Source organism: Tursiops truncatus, chromosome 3 (genome assembly GCF_011762595.2).
Source record: "Tursiops truncatus isolate mTurTru1 chromosome 3, mTurTru1.mat.Y, whole genome shotgun sequence".
NCBI classification, from domain to species: domain Eukaryota; kingdom Metazoa; phylum Chordata; class Mammalia; order Artiodactyla; family Delphinidae; genus Tursiops; species Tursiops truncatus.
In genome coordinates, this window is record NC_047036.1 from 57,491,975 (window position 1) to 57,508,913 (window position 16,939).

Below are 16,939 nucleotides of genomic sequence, written 5' to 3' on the forward strand. Positions count from 1 at the left end.
TAACCTGTTTAATATTGCATTTTTATCTTGTTGCTAGAAATCCTAACATTGGAGTTGAACTTCACAAAGAGCTTTCAGACATTATCTCATTTTGTCTCTTCAGGCTGGTGCAGGATAACTTCTGATATCTTAGTCTGATTTCCAGTGGGGTTTGTACGAAAAGAGTTAAGATTGCTCTGCCTGGACCTCAAAAATTTACAAATAGAGTTTCATTGTTCTTTTATTTGAGTAGCTCCTCGTGTTTTATACACATTAATTCATTAATGCTCACAAATGCCCTGTGTGTAGGCAGTGGAAAATATTTTCCCTGTTGCAGTATTTACACACTGAGAAACCAAGTCAGGAGGCAGAGGCAGGGCGGGGCCTGTGGAGGGGAGCCAGGGCTGACTCAAGCTGCCGGGTTCTTAGTTTCGTCCGCTTCCTTGACCATTAGAAAACCCGAACACATTTTCCTTTGGAAAATGATCATGATGTCCAAGGAAAATAGCCCTGGAGACCACACTCTATCTGGAGAACAGAACTGTAAGAGGGGAGTTTGGGGGAGATTTTATCATAAAATGGTGGATGTGGTTTCATTTGCTTGTATCGTTGGCATGTATTCTGGCTACAGCTGGAGCCCAGACAGTCAACATGGTGGCGTGTTTTTGTGTCTAAAACCACTCTTTGGACGTACTCATCTCATTCCTTTGATGCCTTTCCAAGTGTTAGAAAAGGAAGATGCCATTTCCAGCTTAGGCTGTGCCATAGGTGGCAGAAAAGGCTTTCATGTTCCCTTTTTAGATTTCCACATCCTCAAGGGCAGGGAACCGTCCCTACTCTTCCTCCTTTTAATCTCTTATCTTCCCACTAGTGCTTTGATGAGAATAAATCAGGAAAAGGACTTGGTGGGCAGAATAAACTGCAGACTATGTATCTCAGTGCCTGTGTGACAGCTCTCCACGTGTGGGCATCTCAAACTTATGCCCCAAACTGAATCCCTGGTTTCCTTTCCCGAATCTGCACCCCCTGTGCCACTCCCCATCTCCGTTAATGGCAATTCCATCCTTAGCTCAGTCTTCAAATTTTGGAGACACCCTCTTTCTCTCACATCCCACTTCCGATTTGCCAGGAAATCCAGTTGGCTTTTATCTTCAGAATGTGTCCAGAATCCAGTTACTGCTCTTGCTGCCCTTGCTACCGCCCTGTTCTTGCCCACCATCATCTCTTGCCTGGATCATTGCAGTGGCCTCCAAACAAACAAGTCCCCCACTCTGCCCTTGGTCCCTTTGTCAACCTGCAACATAGTAGTTAGAATAATACTGTTAGTATATATGTCAGACCATGTCACTCCTTAGCTTGCAACCCTTGAATGAATCCTATCATACTTAGAGAAACCCAAGCCCACATGATGACATATAAGGTCTTATGTGATCAGGCCCTCCATTTTTCTCTGTCCCCTTTTTTTTTTGAGTGCATGTGTATGATTTTACTACAGTGTATTGTAAAATAAAAACACAAACGCGACTTGGTCACAGCCTCTTAAATATAGTTACAACGTTGTCCTTCCTGGAAAGCTCCAAACCTCTGTCTGTGGAGCTCTAGCCTGCTCAGGGTAGAGCTTTGGAAGGAGGCAGAAGACATAAGCAGTTTTTCTCACCCCCCCCCCCACCCCCCAGTGTGTACGGAAGGTTCAGAGGACCCTGAGGACACAGGAGTCTGTAAATATTTAGTCGTGGGTAATGAAGTTAATCTAGGAAGGGGTGGAGCTCTGGCAGTGGCTGGCACAGGTCTGGCTCTCCCGTCTCTTTGGGGAAGTGGTGAGGCTTTTGCTATTGGTTCAGCCAATCTGATGGTTGAGGCAGGTTTGGAAATTTTCTCAACACCTACGGTAGTTGGTACAACTCTTCCGGTGGGTTTCTTGGAAATTCTTAAAGGTGGAGCTGCTTTTGTCTTTTCCTGCTGCTACTGAGGGGTCCTATAGGCACTGTGGAAGTGACTGTGTCAGTCTCTGCTGATTTTACAACTTTTCCAGAGCCGGGAGAAGTCATGCTTTTAAACTCTGAAAACTCTTTCAGTAGATGGTATGTGTTTTTTTGAGGATGCTCTCAATACTTCCTCTGGTTCCTGAGTATCTTCTGAAAGATGCTGAAGATAGGCTGCTGTAAGTTGAACAGGTTTTCACGAATCATTCTTTAGTTGCAATAGAGCACCAGTTTATTAAAAAGGATGTAACTCAGGAAGAACCATGTGGAAGAGATGCAGAGGGCAAGGTATGTGGAACTTCCACGCTCCCTCTGAGCGTGCCACTCTCCCAGCACCTCCACGTGTTCAGCAGCCCAGAAGCTCCTGTCTTCCTTTTTCTGTCACTCTCCATGTTACTCACTCGGACTCCTTGCTGTTCCTTGATCACGCTCGCACTGGTCAATGTCCCCACCTTGCTTCGCGACTTCCCACTCTCTCCTTCCTCTGCCTGAGACTCTTAGCCCAGACATCTGCATGGGTCTCTCCTACATCTCTTTTAAGTCTTTGCTCAAGTGTCATCATCTCAATGAGGTCTTTCCTGACCACTGTACTTAAAATTGCACCCCACTGCCCACCCCTGCCATTGTGTCCTCCTCCTTTGCTTCATTTTTAAAATACCACATATCACTTTCAAATGTACTCTTAGAAAATTTGTTATTGCCTGTAAATTGGTACTGTCAGCTTCAGAAGGGCTGGGATTTTTGTTTCTCTTGTTGAATTATATCTCCTCAGCACATAGTATCCTGTTGCCCAGTAGCTGCTCGAATGCTGTTGAATGAATATGTTGTGTTTTCAAACACAATAGTCACTCTTAACCTCCACTCCTCGTCAAAGAATATATAGTGATTGGACTTAGTCTCCTAATTTTTTGGTATGTATGGAACACAGCAAAGGATGCAAGAGAATAATTTAGCTGGGGATATAAGATAAACACATGAAACAAATAGCAACAAGTGCTGGGATATAACTGTTAGATTGTAGAATAAATAAAACATACAGGGGCAGACATTGGGAACATGAGGGGAGGGAGGACCCTGGAGTTTATTGAGTACCTACTGAGTGTCAGTTCTACTCTAGGGGTTTTGTGTACTGGATTCCATTTGATCCTTACAACAGATATTGTGAGGCCAGTGAGGTAGTCCAAGGTCACAGAGTTAGTAGGTGTTCGATCCAAGATTCAAACCCTAGTGTCCCATGCTACAGAGTTAGAATATTCAGAAAGGGATTCATGGAAGTGTAAGGTGGTAGAGTCTGGGCATGGGACCCATGGGGAGCAAATCTGGGTCAAGTGAGATTTATGTGGAGAAGTGGTGAACGATAGGTTATGGGTGGGATGAACAACATTGCAGGATGCTCTGGAAGCCCAGTGTGGGAGTTTGTATTTGATTTGATAGGTACTAGAGGCTAAGATTTGTTCTTGACCAGAGGAGTAAAATAAGGGAAACAATGACTTTGGGTATTAAATTGAGTATTTAACCTGGTGTTAATATACAAGATGGTTTAGAAGTGGGGAGGGGGGAACATGCTTCTGGTGATCACTTAACAGACTCTTGGAATATTGCTGGGAGGTTGGGGGAGGTGATGGGAATGGGACGCCAGTTTAGTAAAGAGATTGAAGAGGGGAAGATGGAGGGGAGACTCCAAGTAATTACTACATGGTACATGAGTGAGTGTGGAAGTGAAGGAGGAAGAGAAGTAAACGTTCTAGGGTTATAAACCTGAGTGGCTTTTATTACCTTTAGCAAAGTGGGCAGTGTAGTTAATGTGGACCAGTTTGGGCCTGATAATATTGAATAGTTCTTGAAGCAATGATATTAGGGAAATAATCAAAGAAACAGTTCTCCTCCTAGAGAAGAGAAAGCATAGGGGATGGAGAAGGGATGATGAGATAAGTAGTCATCAAAGATTGTGGGAAAAGGCATTAGCCTAGTTCTGTGCAGTTTCAGAGGTCAGTTTAGAACTAATGGGTGAAAATTAGGGGGAGGCAGATTTTGCCTTAAAATAAGGAACTGTAGTACCAACACTGGGAAAGTCACCTATAGTAGCTGCTTTGATCTTCACAGCTCTGCAAAGTAGACACTATCACCCCATTCTTACAGGTAAGGAAACTGAGGCCTTGGAGCACACTGCTTAAAAAGTGCAGAGCCAAGGTGTTTTGGTGTTTTATTTATTTTCCTTTTGTGGCTGATTTTTTTTTTAATTTAAAAGATTAAAATTAAATATTTAAAATGTAAAACAAGTTATTTATAAATAAATTATTTTAAATATAAAAAATTTACATTTTACATTTAAATATTTTTATTTAAAAAAGACATGGTATCACCAGCAAAATAATAGAGATTTTTAAAAGACCTTTCCATTACTCCCAGCAATTTCTCATTGTAAGAGAACCAATGTGTACAGTTTACATATTTTTCTTCACTTTTCTCTGATCATACAAAATGCAATATATATTATTCTCCATTATAACTCATTTTAATATCACACCTAGACATGATTCTGCAAAGTTCTTTTTAAAGGTCTCTCTGTGTTCTGTACTTTCACTATGATGTATCTAGATAGAGATTTGTTGGAGCTCAATATATTTTCAGCATCTGAGAATTGTATCAATTAATAAGAATTCTCCAAAATTCTCTCTTCACATATTCTTTTGTCCCTTTAATCTCAGTCTGGGGCTCCTGTAAAAAGTATGTGGACCTTTTCATACTATATTTCATGTTCCTTAACTTCTTTCATATCCTTCTCCTTCTCTAGCTTTTTACTATATTCTGGGTAATCTCTTAAATTTCAAATTCTAGTTTACTGATTACCTTTTCATTTTTCTTTCTTTGTTATTTAACCTGTCCAATGAAGTTTCAGACATTATACCTTTTTATTTTCAGAAGTTTTATTTGGTTCTTTGTCAAGTCAGCCTGGTGTTTTAGGATAGTGTCCTGTGCCTTTCTCATGCTTTCAGTTATTTTTTTCAACATCTTACTTAAATATGCTTATATTTTAGAATATTTGGTTAGTCTGTTTGAAGTTCTGAGGGTCTGATCTTGCTGTTTGGACTGTATTTCTTGTGATGCATAGCTGCATAGAGTGTTTAATGATTTGGAATTGTGAGCCTATGACAAATGAGACTCTAACTGTGGGAGTTCATAAATCTGAGTTAACTCCAAATGCAGCATTACTAGCCTGGGACTATTTTTTGTATGTTAATGTCTCAGTTGAAGATTTCCAGGGAACGCTTTTCCCCCCGCTCTTGAAAAGCTTAGGCTGAGACAAAGTTCCTTGCCTTTTCCTTTTACTAGTCGTCATACTTTTCTCTTTGACTAAAGGTAGAGCACTCTGGGTACTGCCTTATTCAGGAGATGGATCCATGACTTTGTCTCTTGCCCTCAAAGGCCATTTAAACTCTGTCTTCTGGGCCGAGACCAGCCAAACTCTTCAGGGCAAAGATTCTCAGTAGGTCATCACTGTATTTCTCAGTGAGTCTTAATTTTGTGACTGTTGGAGAGCTCCCTTGTTTTCTTGGGAGAGTTCGAACTATGCATTTGAAGTAGTCCTGAAATAGTCTAACTAATGCTTTGAGCAGTAGGGGTCTCAGGTTATTTAACCCATCATATTGGCAGAAAGAAAGTCTGTTTTCTTAAACACTTAAAGGAACAAATCCTTGTCAACTCATCTTACAAATTTACCCAGCCCATTCCTGGTAGGATTGGTGCCTTTTCTCTGTTCTCTGCTAGCAGCCAGTGCTTTTCTTTATTCTAATGTTAATTACATGGCACTGGTTGTTTTATTGTATGCTTCCTCCAATAGGCCAGGAGTTCCTGAGGGCAGACCCCGGACTTCTGTGGGTGCAAAGTCCCTCAGCTAATGGAAACAAATGGGACCCAGAACACATGAGGGGAGATGGATGAGGGAATTGGAGGGCAGAGCCAGAAAGAAAGAGCTCTAATGGCCTAATATGTGATCAATTGATGAAAAGTATTGGTTTCAAAATAGGAAATGAAGTCTTTGTTCAGAGTGAGGTGGCATCTTAAGGATGGAGGAAAAAAGGAAAGAACCAAAGTCGTTCTTTCTAAAAATGTAATGTAGTTAAAAGGGGGAAATGAATTGGTAGAGCATAACTTGGCATGAGCTCATTTCAGAGGTGGGGAATGGATGTGGTCTGGAATTGATGTTATAGACTGTCTATCAATAAATCACTCAGTCACTGTAATTAAGTTTACTAGGTACATTCCACACCTGGGACGTTTTGTATGGTATCGGTATTTTACTGAGTGCTCTGTGAACGCTCGTCTAAAATGAGGTTTCCCCACAAATATGTAATCTAAATGTATAGGCCACACACCTAGACAGATCTGTGTTGCGTGTGGGCGCATACACAGGCACTGAGTCAGGGAATGGCATATTTTCTGTAATTTGGCTCATAGACCTGCTTGCTCCACACTGTGTGCCCTGCTTTCCTTCTGTGTTCCTGACTCTGAGTCCGTGTTTTTGAATGAAGGCATGATTTGTTGGTAGGAAGATCGAGACTTTATACCCATGACTCTCCATTACCCTATTAACCTGGATTATATCACTCGATTAGTTAGCTATCACCTACTAGAAGATAGGAATGTAAAGAACTAGGAGATGAAAGGTAAAAGTTTGTGTGGATCTGTATGTGTGTATGTTGCGAGTGGGGTTAAGATGAACTAAATTTAGTCACGTTGATGAGAAGACCTAAGGTGATGAGAGGTATCTGTTAAGTGTGATCATGTATTTGGCATTGCTATTATGAAATACCTTTATTTCTCACAGTTCTGGAGGTTAGAAGTCCAAGATCAGGTGCCAGCCTGGTTGGGTGAGGCCCCTCTTCTGGGTCATAGACTTCTTGTTGTGTCCTGACATGGCAGGAGGGGCTGGGGAGCTCTGTGGAGTCATCTTTATAAGGGTACTAATTCCATTCATGGGGACTCCACCCTGATGAGCTAAGAACCTCCCAAAGGCCCTGTCTCCTAATACCATTATCCTGGGGGTGAGCTTTTCAACATTTGAATTTGTGGGGGGAGACACAAACACTCAGGCATGCACATACCACACCTGTGTATTCTGTTGGTGCAAATGTTAGTTTTTCAGATTGCATTTTTTTCCTAGAACAGATAGAGAGTAGTTCAGTTCATGGCATGTGAAGATCTGCCTTGATGTGGCATTTACTGCTTCAGGTTCTGCAAAGTGTAGCGTTTAGTTCCCATTTCCTTTGTAATAGTGCAGTTTTTCAGAATAATGAGCTCAGTGTTGCTTTAGGAAACACACTGTTATGCGAGAGCCATGGAAAACATGATCTGAAAAGGGACTTGAGTAAATAGTAAGAGGGAAAGGGCCCAAGTTCTACCTGCCTCACAGCAGGCATTGCAGTTTTTGGAGCACATCCAATCTTAAGAGCCACCCACTTGTCCAAGATCAGATTGATAGAAAGACAGAGGCTTATTCTTTGGTCTCTCTTGGTGAGGACTGTCAACAAGGAACTTATATGCCATGAAATAGAACCATTCACTCCAATGGAAAATATGCAGATTTAGAAACTAAATTCTTTTTACTATCTTTTTGAAAAATTGAAGTAAGATTAGTATTCTGTTTTCATTTTTAACTGAAAATCAATATTAATATACAGCTTCTGAGTTGGGTAGTTAAATTATAATTTAAATGAAAATATTTAGGAATTTTAATGGTAGATCTGAAAAGAAATTATATGCTAATTTCCTGGGGGATTACATCAAGGATAGTATTATGTAGTGAACTGGTATGACTTTCTCGAATATAGGAACTCTCCCATGAGGGATCCCCTTTCTGGAGGAGACTTGAGGTTGGCTAACCTCTCTTTTGAGGAAAAGGCACACCTAAGCCATCAGAAGCAAAATTAAGATCTGTTCAGATTTCAAAGAAGAGCTTGGCACAGTTCTTCAGGATGCAGGACTGTCCCCGTTATGTGACATTTAACATCCTTGGCCGCTAGGCACCAAGTACCAAGATCTGTTCTCCCCAGCACTTTCGACATTCTCATTTCTTTCCCTTGTCCTGGTAAGCGTGCACAGGTCCCCACTAACAAAAAGACCGAAATAAAACAAAAGTCCCCTTCATTTTCCTCTTCATTGCACTGGAAGTGATACCCAGTAACTTTCTAATTTCCAAAGACCATGGCCCCTCTGAGTCCTCATTCTCCTTGACCTCACTGCAGTCCCTCGTGAGCTCTAAGCAATTATGTGTTATTATCCAATTATTATTTAATCTCTTGAATTGTTGCTGAACTGTTCATGTGGTTGGACTTGTCTCTCTATAAATGTCTTGAAGGCAGGATCTTATACTTCTCTGTGCCCTTAGTAATATTCAGGACAATGTATTTGGTGTTTAATTTGGTAGCTGAATATTTATTTCTAACTCATTGCACTGTTTTAATATTTATCCTGTAGGAAAGTTCTTTTCTGTCTTAATCTTGAATCCCAATGGTGAATTTCACGTCTTTATTGTATATGTGATAGAAATTTGTAGTTATTATTCTTAGCATATGTAGGTCACATTTGTTCAGATCACTGGAGCCCAGGGGTATATCTGGATCTCAGTCACAGTAACAATATAGTTTTTGACTTGGCTTTCTCCAGTGAAAACATTTGAATACCAGTCCTCACTCTGTTCCTCCTTTCTGAGACACAGGTCAAGATCCCTCTTCCCAGAAGAGTCTTTTCTGACAACTTCAGCCACAAAGTTCTCTCATTTTCCTAAAATCTTAAAGCATTTGCTGTCTAACATGATTTCCTCCACTCCTTACCCCCTGGTTACTGCTCCACTGCCCTCATTAGGCTGCTCCTTCCAACACGGCTGGGGCCAAGCAGGCCAGCAACCTCTCGAATCATGGCTTCAGTGGGTCCTTCTCAGTTCTTATCTTGCTTTGCGTCATTTACCCACAGGGTTTGCTGCCTTGTTCATTTCTCTTGGATTTTGTCACATTCTAAATTTCTAACATAACAATAGTTAGATAGTTGGGAGTGTGGGATCTGGAACCAGACTGCTTGGGTTTGAATCCTGGTTCTACCACTTAGCAGTTGTGTGCCTTTGGGCAACCTGCTTAACCTCTCTATGCCTCACTTTTCCCATCTGTAAAATGGGGACAGTAGCAGGAGGTGCTCTGTAGGGTTGTGAGGATTAGACGAACATTGTCTAGCACAATAAATAGTGCTCAGTAAATGTCAGCCCTGATTATTTCTCTATTTCTCAATGCCTTTCGTGAGCTCCTCTTCCTCTACCTTTCTCGTGGAGGTCTCCAAGGTTCTGTTCTAAGCCCTTTTTGAATTTGTGTGTATCCATTTCCTTGATCCATCCCATTTCCTCCCAATGACTTTAACTACTGTTCTATATTATCAAACTCTTTCTCTCCAGCCCAGACCTCTTTCTTGAACTCCAGATCCCTGCTTTTGACCTGGCTTGGACACCAGTCCTCACCTCTCAAACTCATTATGGCCAGTACTCATTTTTTTCCTCTGAGTCATTCATCTGCTTTTCCTTTCATTTTCCCCATCTTGGTCAATGGCATTGTCGATCTCATTTCCCAAACCAGGAACCGAGGAATCACCCTAGATTCCTCCTGATCCTTATGCGCTGCATCATCTAGTTAAGCGGCAAGGCCTTTCCATTTTGTTCTTTAATCTCTTAAATTTGCCTACCCTACAACATTGCTTTGAAGCAGGCTCTCAATGTCTTTCACCTGAACAATAGCAATGGTCTCTTACCTGGTTTTTCTGACTTTGGTCTCTCTCTCTCTCTCTTTCCAATCCATCTACCAATCCATCTACTGTGTCACAGTGATCTCTCCCCGATGCAGGGGACACGGGTTCGTGCCCCGGTCCAGGAAGATCCCACATGCCGCGGAGCGGCTGGGCCCGTGAGCCATGGCCGCTGAGCCTGCGCGTCCGGAGCCTGTGCTCCACAACGGGAGAGGCCACAGCAGTGAGAGGCCTGCGTACCAGAAAAAAAAAAAAACAAAAAACACAATTTGGATCACACCCCTCTCTTGCTTAAAGCCACTCACTGGCTTGAGGTTCATGTTACTTAGGATGACATAACATTGGGGCTCAGAAAAAGTTTTCATCCTTCTCTCCCACCACTACCCTACACACACTTTCAGTAGCCCTGGAGGTGCTACTGAACAGCCTCTTCTTTTATGCTTCCATGTAGTTGCACCTGTTTCTTCTGCTTGAAACGTCCTCCCATTTCATGGTCTACCTGGTGAACATCTATTGTGTGTCTCAGTGATTTTCAGCAAGGCTCGCTCTTGGCATTTGGGGTGGGACAGTTCTTTGTGCAGGACTGACCCAGTGTTATAGGACACTCGGTATCCGTAGCTCCTGTTGCTGAATGCCAGTAGCAGCTCCCTTCCCTCTTCTGCTCTACTCCTACCCGACCAACCCAGTCAGGTAAGAAACCAGACACGCTCTGCCCTCATTTGCAAATGCCTTTCTGGGTAGGAATGCCCCTAGGTAAAAGCAGTCGTGTGTATTCTTTAAGACGTAGCTTAAGCCTCATTTCCTTGGGGAACCATGCCCCATACCTCACCTGCTGACTGATTTGAGTATTTCTGCTTCCCTGTGTTCACAGAATCCCACACATATTTTCTATTACCATTGTTTTCCTTTTTCTCACTGGGCTGGCATTTCCTCTAGGACAGAATTCATCCTTGCATCCTCAGTGCCTAGGATATAATAGATACTCAATAAATATTTGTAGCGTGAGTGAATGTTTATGTTATCCTTGGTATTTAGTTGTCTGTCCTCTAGCTTATTTGCCGATTTCATATCGGCATGCCCTATTCAGATAGATTGATAGACACTTGAAGGGAAACATTTATACTTTTTTTTTTAACTGAGTACTAAGCATATAGGAAGTTCTGAGTAAATGTGCTAAACTAAATGAAACATTTAGAGCCTAGCTGTATTTCTAAGGTTAAACTTCATTTCTTTTAATTGTTAAGGTCATATTTCTAAACATTAAAGCATCATTCTAGAATTTCTCCAGGTTTTACACGTTTGTCCACTAGTTTTATAGTCTAGAATTGGGTGCACTAGTCTAGCTCTTCTGGTTTAAGAATGTCTTAATTTTTATGGGTGGTGGGCAGAGAGTACCTTTTTGTTCCTACAAAGACTGTATAAAGCCTAGTTAGGAATGGGGAAGTAGAGGAGTGGCTCATAGCCACAGTTTGCTGCCTGAAATACAGATAAAGGCCATGGGGGAGGTGGTGGCTGCCACCTCTGGTTAGATTCGTTTACCCCTCTGTAGAAATGATTCTTAGTATCAGGAGAATTTTCCATGTACCTGTTCCCCCAGCTACTCTCTCTGCCTCTCCTTTCTTCTCTCTCCAGTCGATTCAGCAGTCTTTGGGTCAGCCTCACGACAAGCCAACCTTAGGTAGGTTATTGCCTCACTTCAAACACTTCTTTGGCCTCGCATTGCCTCTAGAAGTGATTTTCAACCAGAAGTATGTGATTTTTTTAATCTTGGATCTCACAACCTTAAATTCAGCCCATGACTCCACAAAAGAGAACCAGTTTCTTGACTTAGCAGTTACTTTGTTTTTGCCCATAAATAATATTTCCTACTTTGTTTGTTCATGTTTCTTCTCTAACATAGTTCTGAATTTCTTTTGACATTTTAAATTATCAAATTTATTCCTAAGGATAAAGCCTTGCTGCCACACAAAATAATCAAAACATGTCGTAAGCTGAGAAAGAAATTCTAAAAATATTTTAAGCAATGGCAGTATTATTGGAAAATGCGGGCCGGGGGTGGGGGGATGGCCACCACCAGAGAGAAGATTGATTAACATACATAAATTTTAGCATGACTTTTCAAATTGACAATTTTATTGAGATAATTGTACAGTCACATTCAGTTGTAAGAAACAGTATAGAGAAACTTTATATTCTCTACCCAATGGTAACATTTTGTAAAAGTGTTATAATCAGCTCAGTTAATATTGACAGTGATACAATGTACCCATCTTATTCAGGTTTTCCAGTTTTACTTATATTCACTAGTACGTGTGATCTTAAATTTCTGTACCATTTCTGTCATGTGTGTAGGTTCATGCGTTCACCACTACAGTCAAGATACTGAACAGTTCTGAAACCACTAGGATCCCTCATGTCGCCCTTTTATAGTCACGACTGCCTTCCCTCCTCACCTCTCTCAATACTGTTTCTCACCCCTGACAACCACTAATCTGTTGGTCCTTTAATTTTTCTCATTTAAAAAATATTATTATATAAGTGGGATTATAGTCTGTAACCTTTTGGGACTGGCTCTCATCACTCAGCATAATTTCCTGAAGATTGATCCATGTTGAGTCAATAGTTTGCTCCTTTTAATTGCTGAGTAGTATATCTTGCGGAGTTATGTATGTACATATGGAAGTGTGCACAAAGACAACAGAGTTTAACCATTCACCTATTGAAGACATCTGGGCTGATTCTAGTTTTTGGCTGTTATAAGTAAGGCTATGAACAATTGTGTCCAGGTTTCCGTGTGAACATAAACTTTTATTTCCCGGGGGGGAAAATACCCATTAGTGGAATTGCTGGTGGCAGTGTGTGTTTAGTTTTTGAGAGACTGCCCAACGCTTTTCCAGAGGGACTCTATTATTTTGCATTTTCACCAGCAGTGTATAAGTGATTCAGTTTCTCCACATCCTTTCCAAGGTTTGGTGATGCCACTATTTTTATCATCAGTGGTAGGGGCACTATTTTATACATTTTCTATTTTATGTATTTTCACATCCCTCCCATGACAACCTACATAGTGTTGTGCACACAGTGACAGTGAGTTGACTTTGACACGATGGAGGAACTTTAGAGATCTGTTGCTGGTGAGGACATTGATGCCCTGGTAGGGTGTAACTTGCCCAAGATACTTGAGTGATTGAGCTTTGCACTGACTATGAAGGGATACACTAAACGGATTAATAGCCTAAGTGAGATGGTACGGGTATGTTCAATTGACTTATAAAAAGCTTTTAAGGGCTTAATCACTTTGTGTGCAAATACACCCTGTGAAATACCAGCAAGTGTGACGGGTTTGGCGGAACATTTTGTTAGCAGCTAGCTCCAGCTCCTCTTTGTACTTTGCAAATGTCCTCTAATTTAGGCTGTACTATTTCAGACTGACTGGCTCCCCTTCTTCCTCCCCACCCCCAGTAGTTTGAATTAATGAGATCCCATTGAATGGTTATTGTGTTGCTTGCTTTCTAATCTTCAGACATCTCCCCACACTGAGTTCACCAAATAATTCTACTCTTTCACTTAAAGCTGCTTAGACCTGCATAACTCAGGTAGATAACTCCGGCCCGAAGCAGGTCTGTAGACACCGTTGTGTATTAAACAGGAGGTTTATTTCTAAAATGCTTTCTTCTTGCCCATCCATTGTGCCGCCATTGAAGGTTTTTACTTAGACTTGGCCTTACCTCCCATTTAACTGTTCTTTCCTCCTCCTGTTAGTATAACCGTTGGGAAATACAATTAAAATTCTACACTCCTAGGTTCACAAAGGAGCTGTGAATCAACAATTCCCTCCAAGTGCAGAAGGTTTCAAACTGAGGTAGCAATTGAATTACCCCAATAGTAATTGCTCTCTGCCCTTTGAAGTTTCAAACTGTAGGGGGAATATCTGGTTCTATAAAGTCAAATAAAATTCTTTGGGGCTTGACAGTGTTATATTGATGTGGTACAGTGCCCTTCAGAATTCCTGATGCCTGGGGATTCCTTGGGGCTGCCAGGATGAGGCTGAACTGGGTAGGCCTCTTTTAGACCATCTTCACCCCAATTACTCCTGAATCATTTTGATCAGTCTAATATATAGAGGTTCCGAATGATAAAGATTCAAATGTTTTAAAAAATCCTTTGCGTATGCTGAATGTACAGTGATAATAAAAATAGTTACAGCTATAGCATTTATTGAGTGCTTATGATGGGCCGTTAAGTGTCTTGTCTTTTTTCTCTATCAAATCTCTTAATCTTCCCAACAATCTTAGGGGGTAGGTACTGTTACTTGTTCTACTTGACGCATTAGAAACTGGCCCAGGGAGGTAAATAACAGACCCAAAGGCACACAGTTAGAACAGGGTATAACTGGTGTTCAAACGCAGCCTGTTCTTGAGTCTGTACTCCTAGCTGTGAGGCTTTTGCAGCCTTTTAGCCAAGCAAATTGCTGTCTTTCAGGCCATAGTAATGTTACAGAAGGACTGTGCTGAGGCCAAGGAGAGCCTGGGCTCTGGGCTCAGACAGGTTGATCCATATGCCTCGGCCATGTCTAGCCTCTTGGCCTCATCCTCAACCAAGGGGCACAACTTTGCTGAGCTTTTCTTTGCTCTTGTGAAGTGGAGACAGGGGTGCTGGAGGTCCTTCTAGCTGAAGAGAGTCAGTATCAGGAAAGCCCTTTAAAGTGAAGCTTCTTGGAATGGGGACCACAGTCCAGAGGTAACAGGGGTGGAGAAAAAATTTGCCTGGGGTTCTAGTTTTTGAAAATGAAATTAAAATTATGAAAATATTTTTAACATTTAAAGTTTATTCCTTTGGCTGAAAGGCAGCAGAGCATCACGGCTAGAATTACAGGCTCTGGAGTGGCTGCTCGAATACCAGCCTAGCCTTGTTCAGTGTGACCTAATGCATGCTGAGTTTTTAACTCTGCTAACTCTTAGAATGAACATAAGGTGAATCATGTGTGTGTGAGAGATTAGTTAGAGGAGGTTGTGACTTTTTTTCTGACACGACTGATAGCACAGTAGGACATCCATGTCATCACGTTTGATTTTCAGAGCATTATTATGGGGGTCATTTTTATTAGAAATTTAAAAATTTCATTTTTATAGACATTTTTATTAGAAATATTAGAACGTCTCCCATTTTCTCCTAGGGTGGGGAGAAGGTGCTGTTATTCCTTTAATGTTGAAGTTACTACCTTCACTTATATAGTGAAAAGCCTTTATCTCATTGTGATGATTTCTTCTTACTTGTCAATGGATCTCTGTCACATTCTCATTGGTAGTTTTGTATATGACTTGAAGTTCTCCAGTACTCAAATTATTTTCTCAATTTTATTTAACCTTATTTCATGCTTAAAAAAGATTTCCAGTTTTATTTTGAGTGGATTTGTATTTAGCTATAATATCTGGGAACCATACCAAGCCCTGAACAAACAACTACAAAAACATTTTTTTTTGATGTTCAAGATAAAATGGCTAGAGAGTAGATGCTAGCATTGGGTGGGGTGGAGAATGAACAAGGGAGGCTTTTGCTTGTAATTCTGTAAGTGGTCAGTTCATTTAAGTATTTTTGTTTAGGTAGCTTGCTCCTCAGTTATCCTTGTAACTGGAGGGACTTGTAAATGAAGATTTAGATAACTAGGACTTCACCATTTTTCTCAGCGCTACCATGAGGATTCTCTGAGGTGATGTTTGTGAAATACTTAACGCAGTGCCTTTAGCCTTCAAAATGTAGTTATTTATAATACGGACAAATATTTGAGCATTATCTGTTAGTAAGTTGTATGAGAGACATACACACCAATGACTTTTAGCATGTTGAAAGACAAAATTAGTCATGGGTTTTATATTGACTCAGTCTTAGAATATTTCATTTAGATGCAAAAACATGAGAAACCCAGAACTTCAAAGAACTGATTTTTTTCTGTGTTAGTTAAATGTTATGTTTTAAATTTAAAATATTCTTTTCACCTGTTGAAAATAGTCTAATATTTTTCTTTATTGTTAACTAGCAACCAGAGATATTGGAATATTATGTATGCTTCATAAAATATCTAAAATATTGAATCTTTTATGTCTTGATGATCTTTTCATAAGATTTTTTTCCCCTGTTGAGAGCAAACTTAAAAACTCTGTACTAAGACCCCAAATTATTCCATGGTGTCTGCCAGCAAGACTAGAAATGTATTGGCTCTTTACTTTCCCAATAAGCATTTTCAAAAATACAGTACAATAAAAAAGTACTTGAGTCTCAATTTTTGAAATTGCAGGTGGAGAACTCAAGCTTTAGGAAGTGGAGTGTAGCGCATGATACTTCACGTATATAGTGAAAAGCTGCAGCATGTGAAGAACTTAAGCAATTGTGACTTGCTTAGCAAACACAAACTTTTTATCATTAAACTTGATGTAAAAGGAGGCGTGGCCATATTTAGCCATGCAGCTCAGCAAGTGAGCACGGAACTTACTGCTCTTTGCTATAAAAGAGGAATTAATTACAGAAAAGTGAGAATATAGTTTTTAATATCTATTTTGGTTTGAAGTTTTATTTGAAGATATAATATATTGGCAGCAAACTATGTTCTCTACAACTTAAGTAGGAAATCCTGATAGGGGTTTTAGAAGTGTTGGAACAGAGGTTGAGAACTGTGGGGACTTTAGTTTTTAGTTTATGTTTTCAAGGAGTGAAAAGTAGTTTCTCTGAAAAACAAAATAACTGCTGCTCAGAATGGCTCCTAAATTTCTTTACTGAAAAGTGGTAAAAGGTAGAGTAGGCAGGAATAATAAAATATGAGTTGTTATAAATATCAGGTGAAATATAAACAGCATGTTGTTTAGCCCTTGATATTTTGCCTTTTGCCTGAGATGATTATAATTCAAATTTGAGGCAGACACTTGATGGCGTTGGTGGAGAACCTGGATCCTTCACAAAGCTGTGTGAGGTTGGATTCTGCACTCCAGTTCAGCTCATGTGGGCCTTTTCGCTGTATAAATACAGAGCTCCAGAGGCGCTGGTGAGCACCCCACACTCCACTGGTCATGCCTTTGTCTGCTGAGCCTGGAGGAAAACTATTGGGAAAAGTAGCCTAACAAGTAGGGAAAAAGGCTTACTTTGTAGAGCAGAGCTTCAAAATGTTGACGTGTGTATACCCTTAAGTACAATATGTTAAC

General features: G+C 40.6%; 1 protein-coding gene across 3 annotated transcripts in view; it reads left to right on the top strand.

Annotated features, from left to right (window-relative positions):
• Positions 1-455: 455 nt before the first annotated feature.
• Positions 456-16,939, top strand: part of ARHGEF28 (Rho guanine nucleotide exchange factor 28) — a 278,789-nt gene continuing 262,305 nt past the window's right edge. For 2 of the 3 annotated variants that reach the window (XM_019929841.2, XM_019929844.2), the window contains exon 1: positions 456-522. In XM_019929841.2, the coding sequence (XP_019785400.2) occupies positions 462-522 (61 nt within the window). In that variant the 5' untranslated portion in view covers positions 456-461. Of the gene's footprint in view, positions 523-11,282; positions 11,425-16,939 lie in introns of those variants that run through there. The other variant, XM_073802206.1, reaches the window with a different exon arrangement.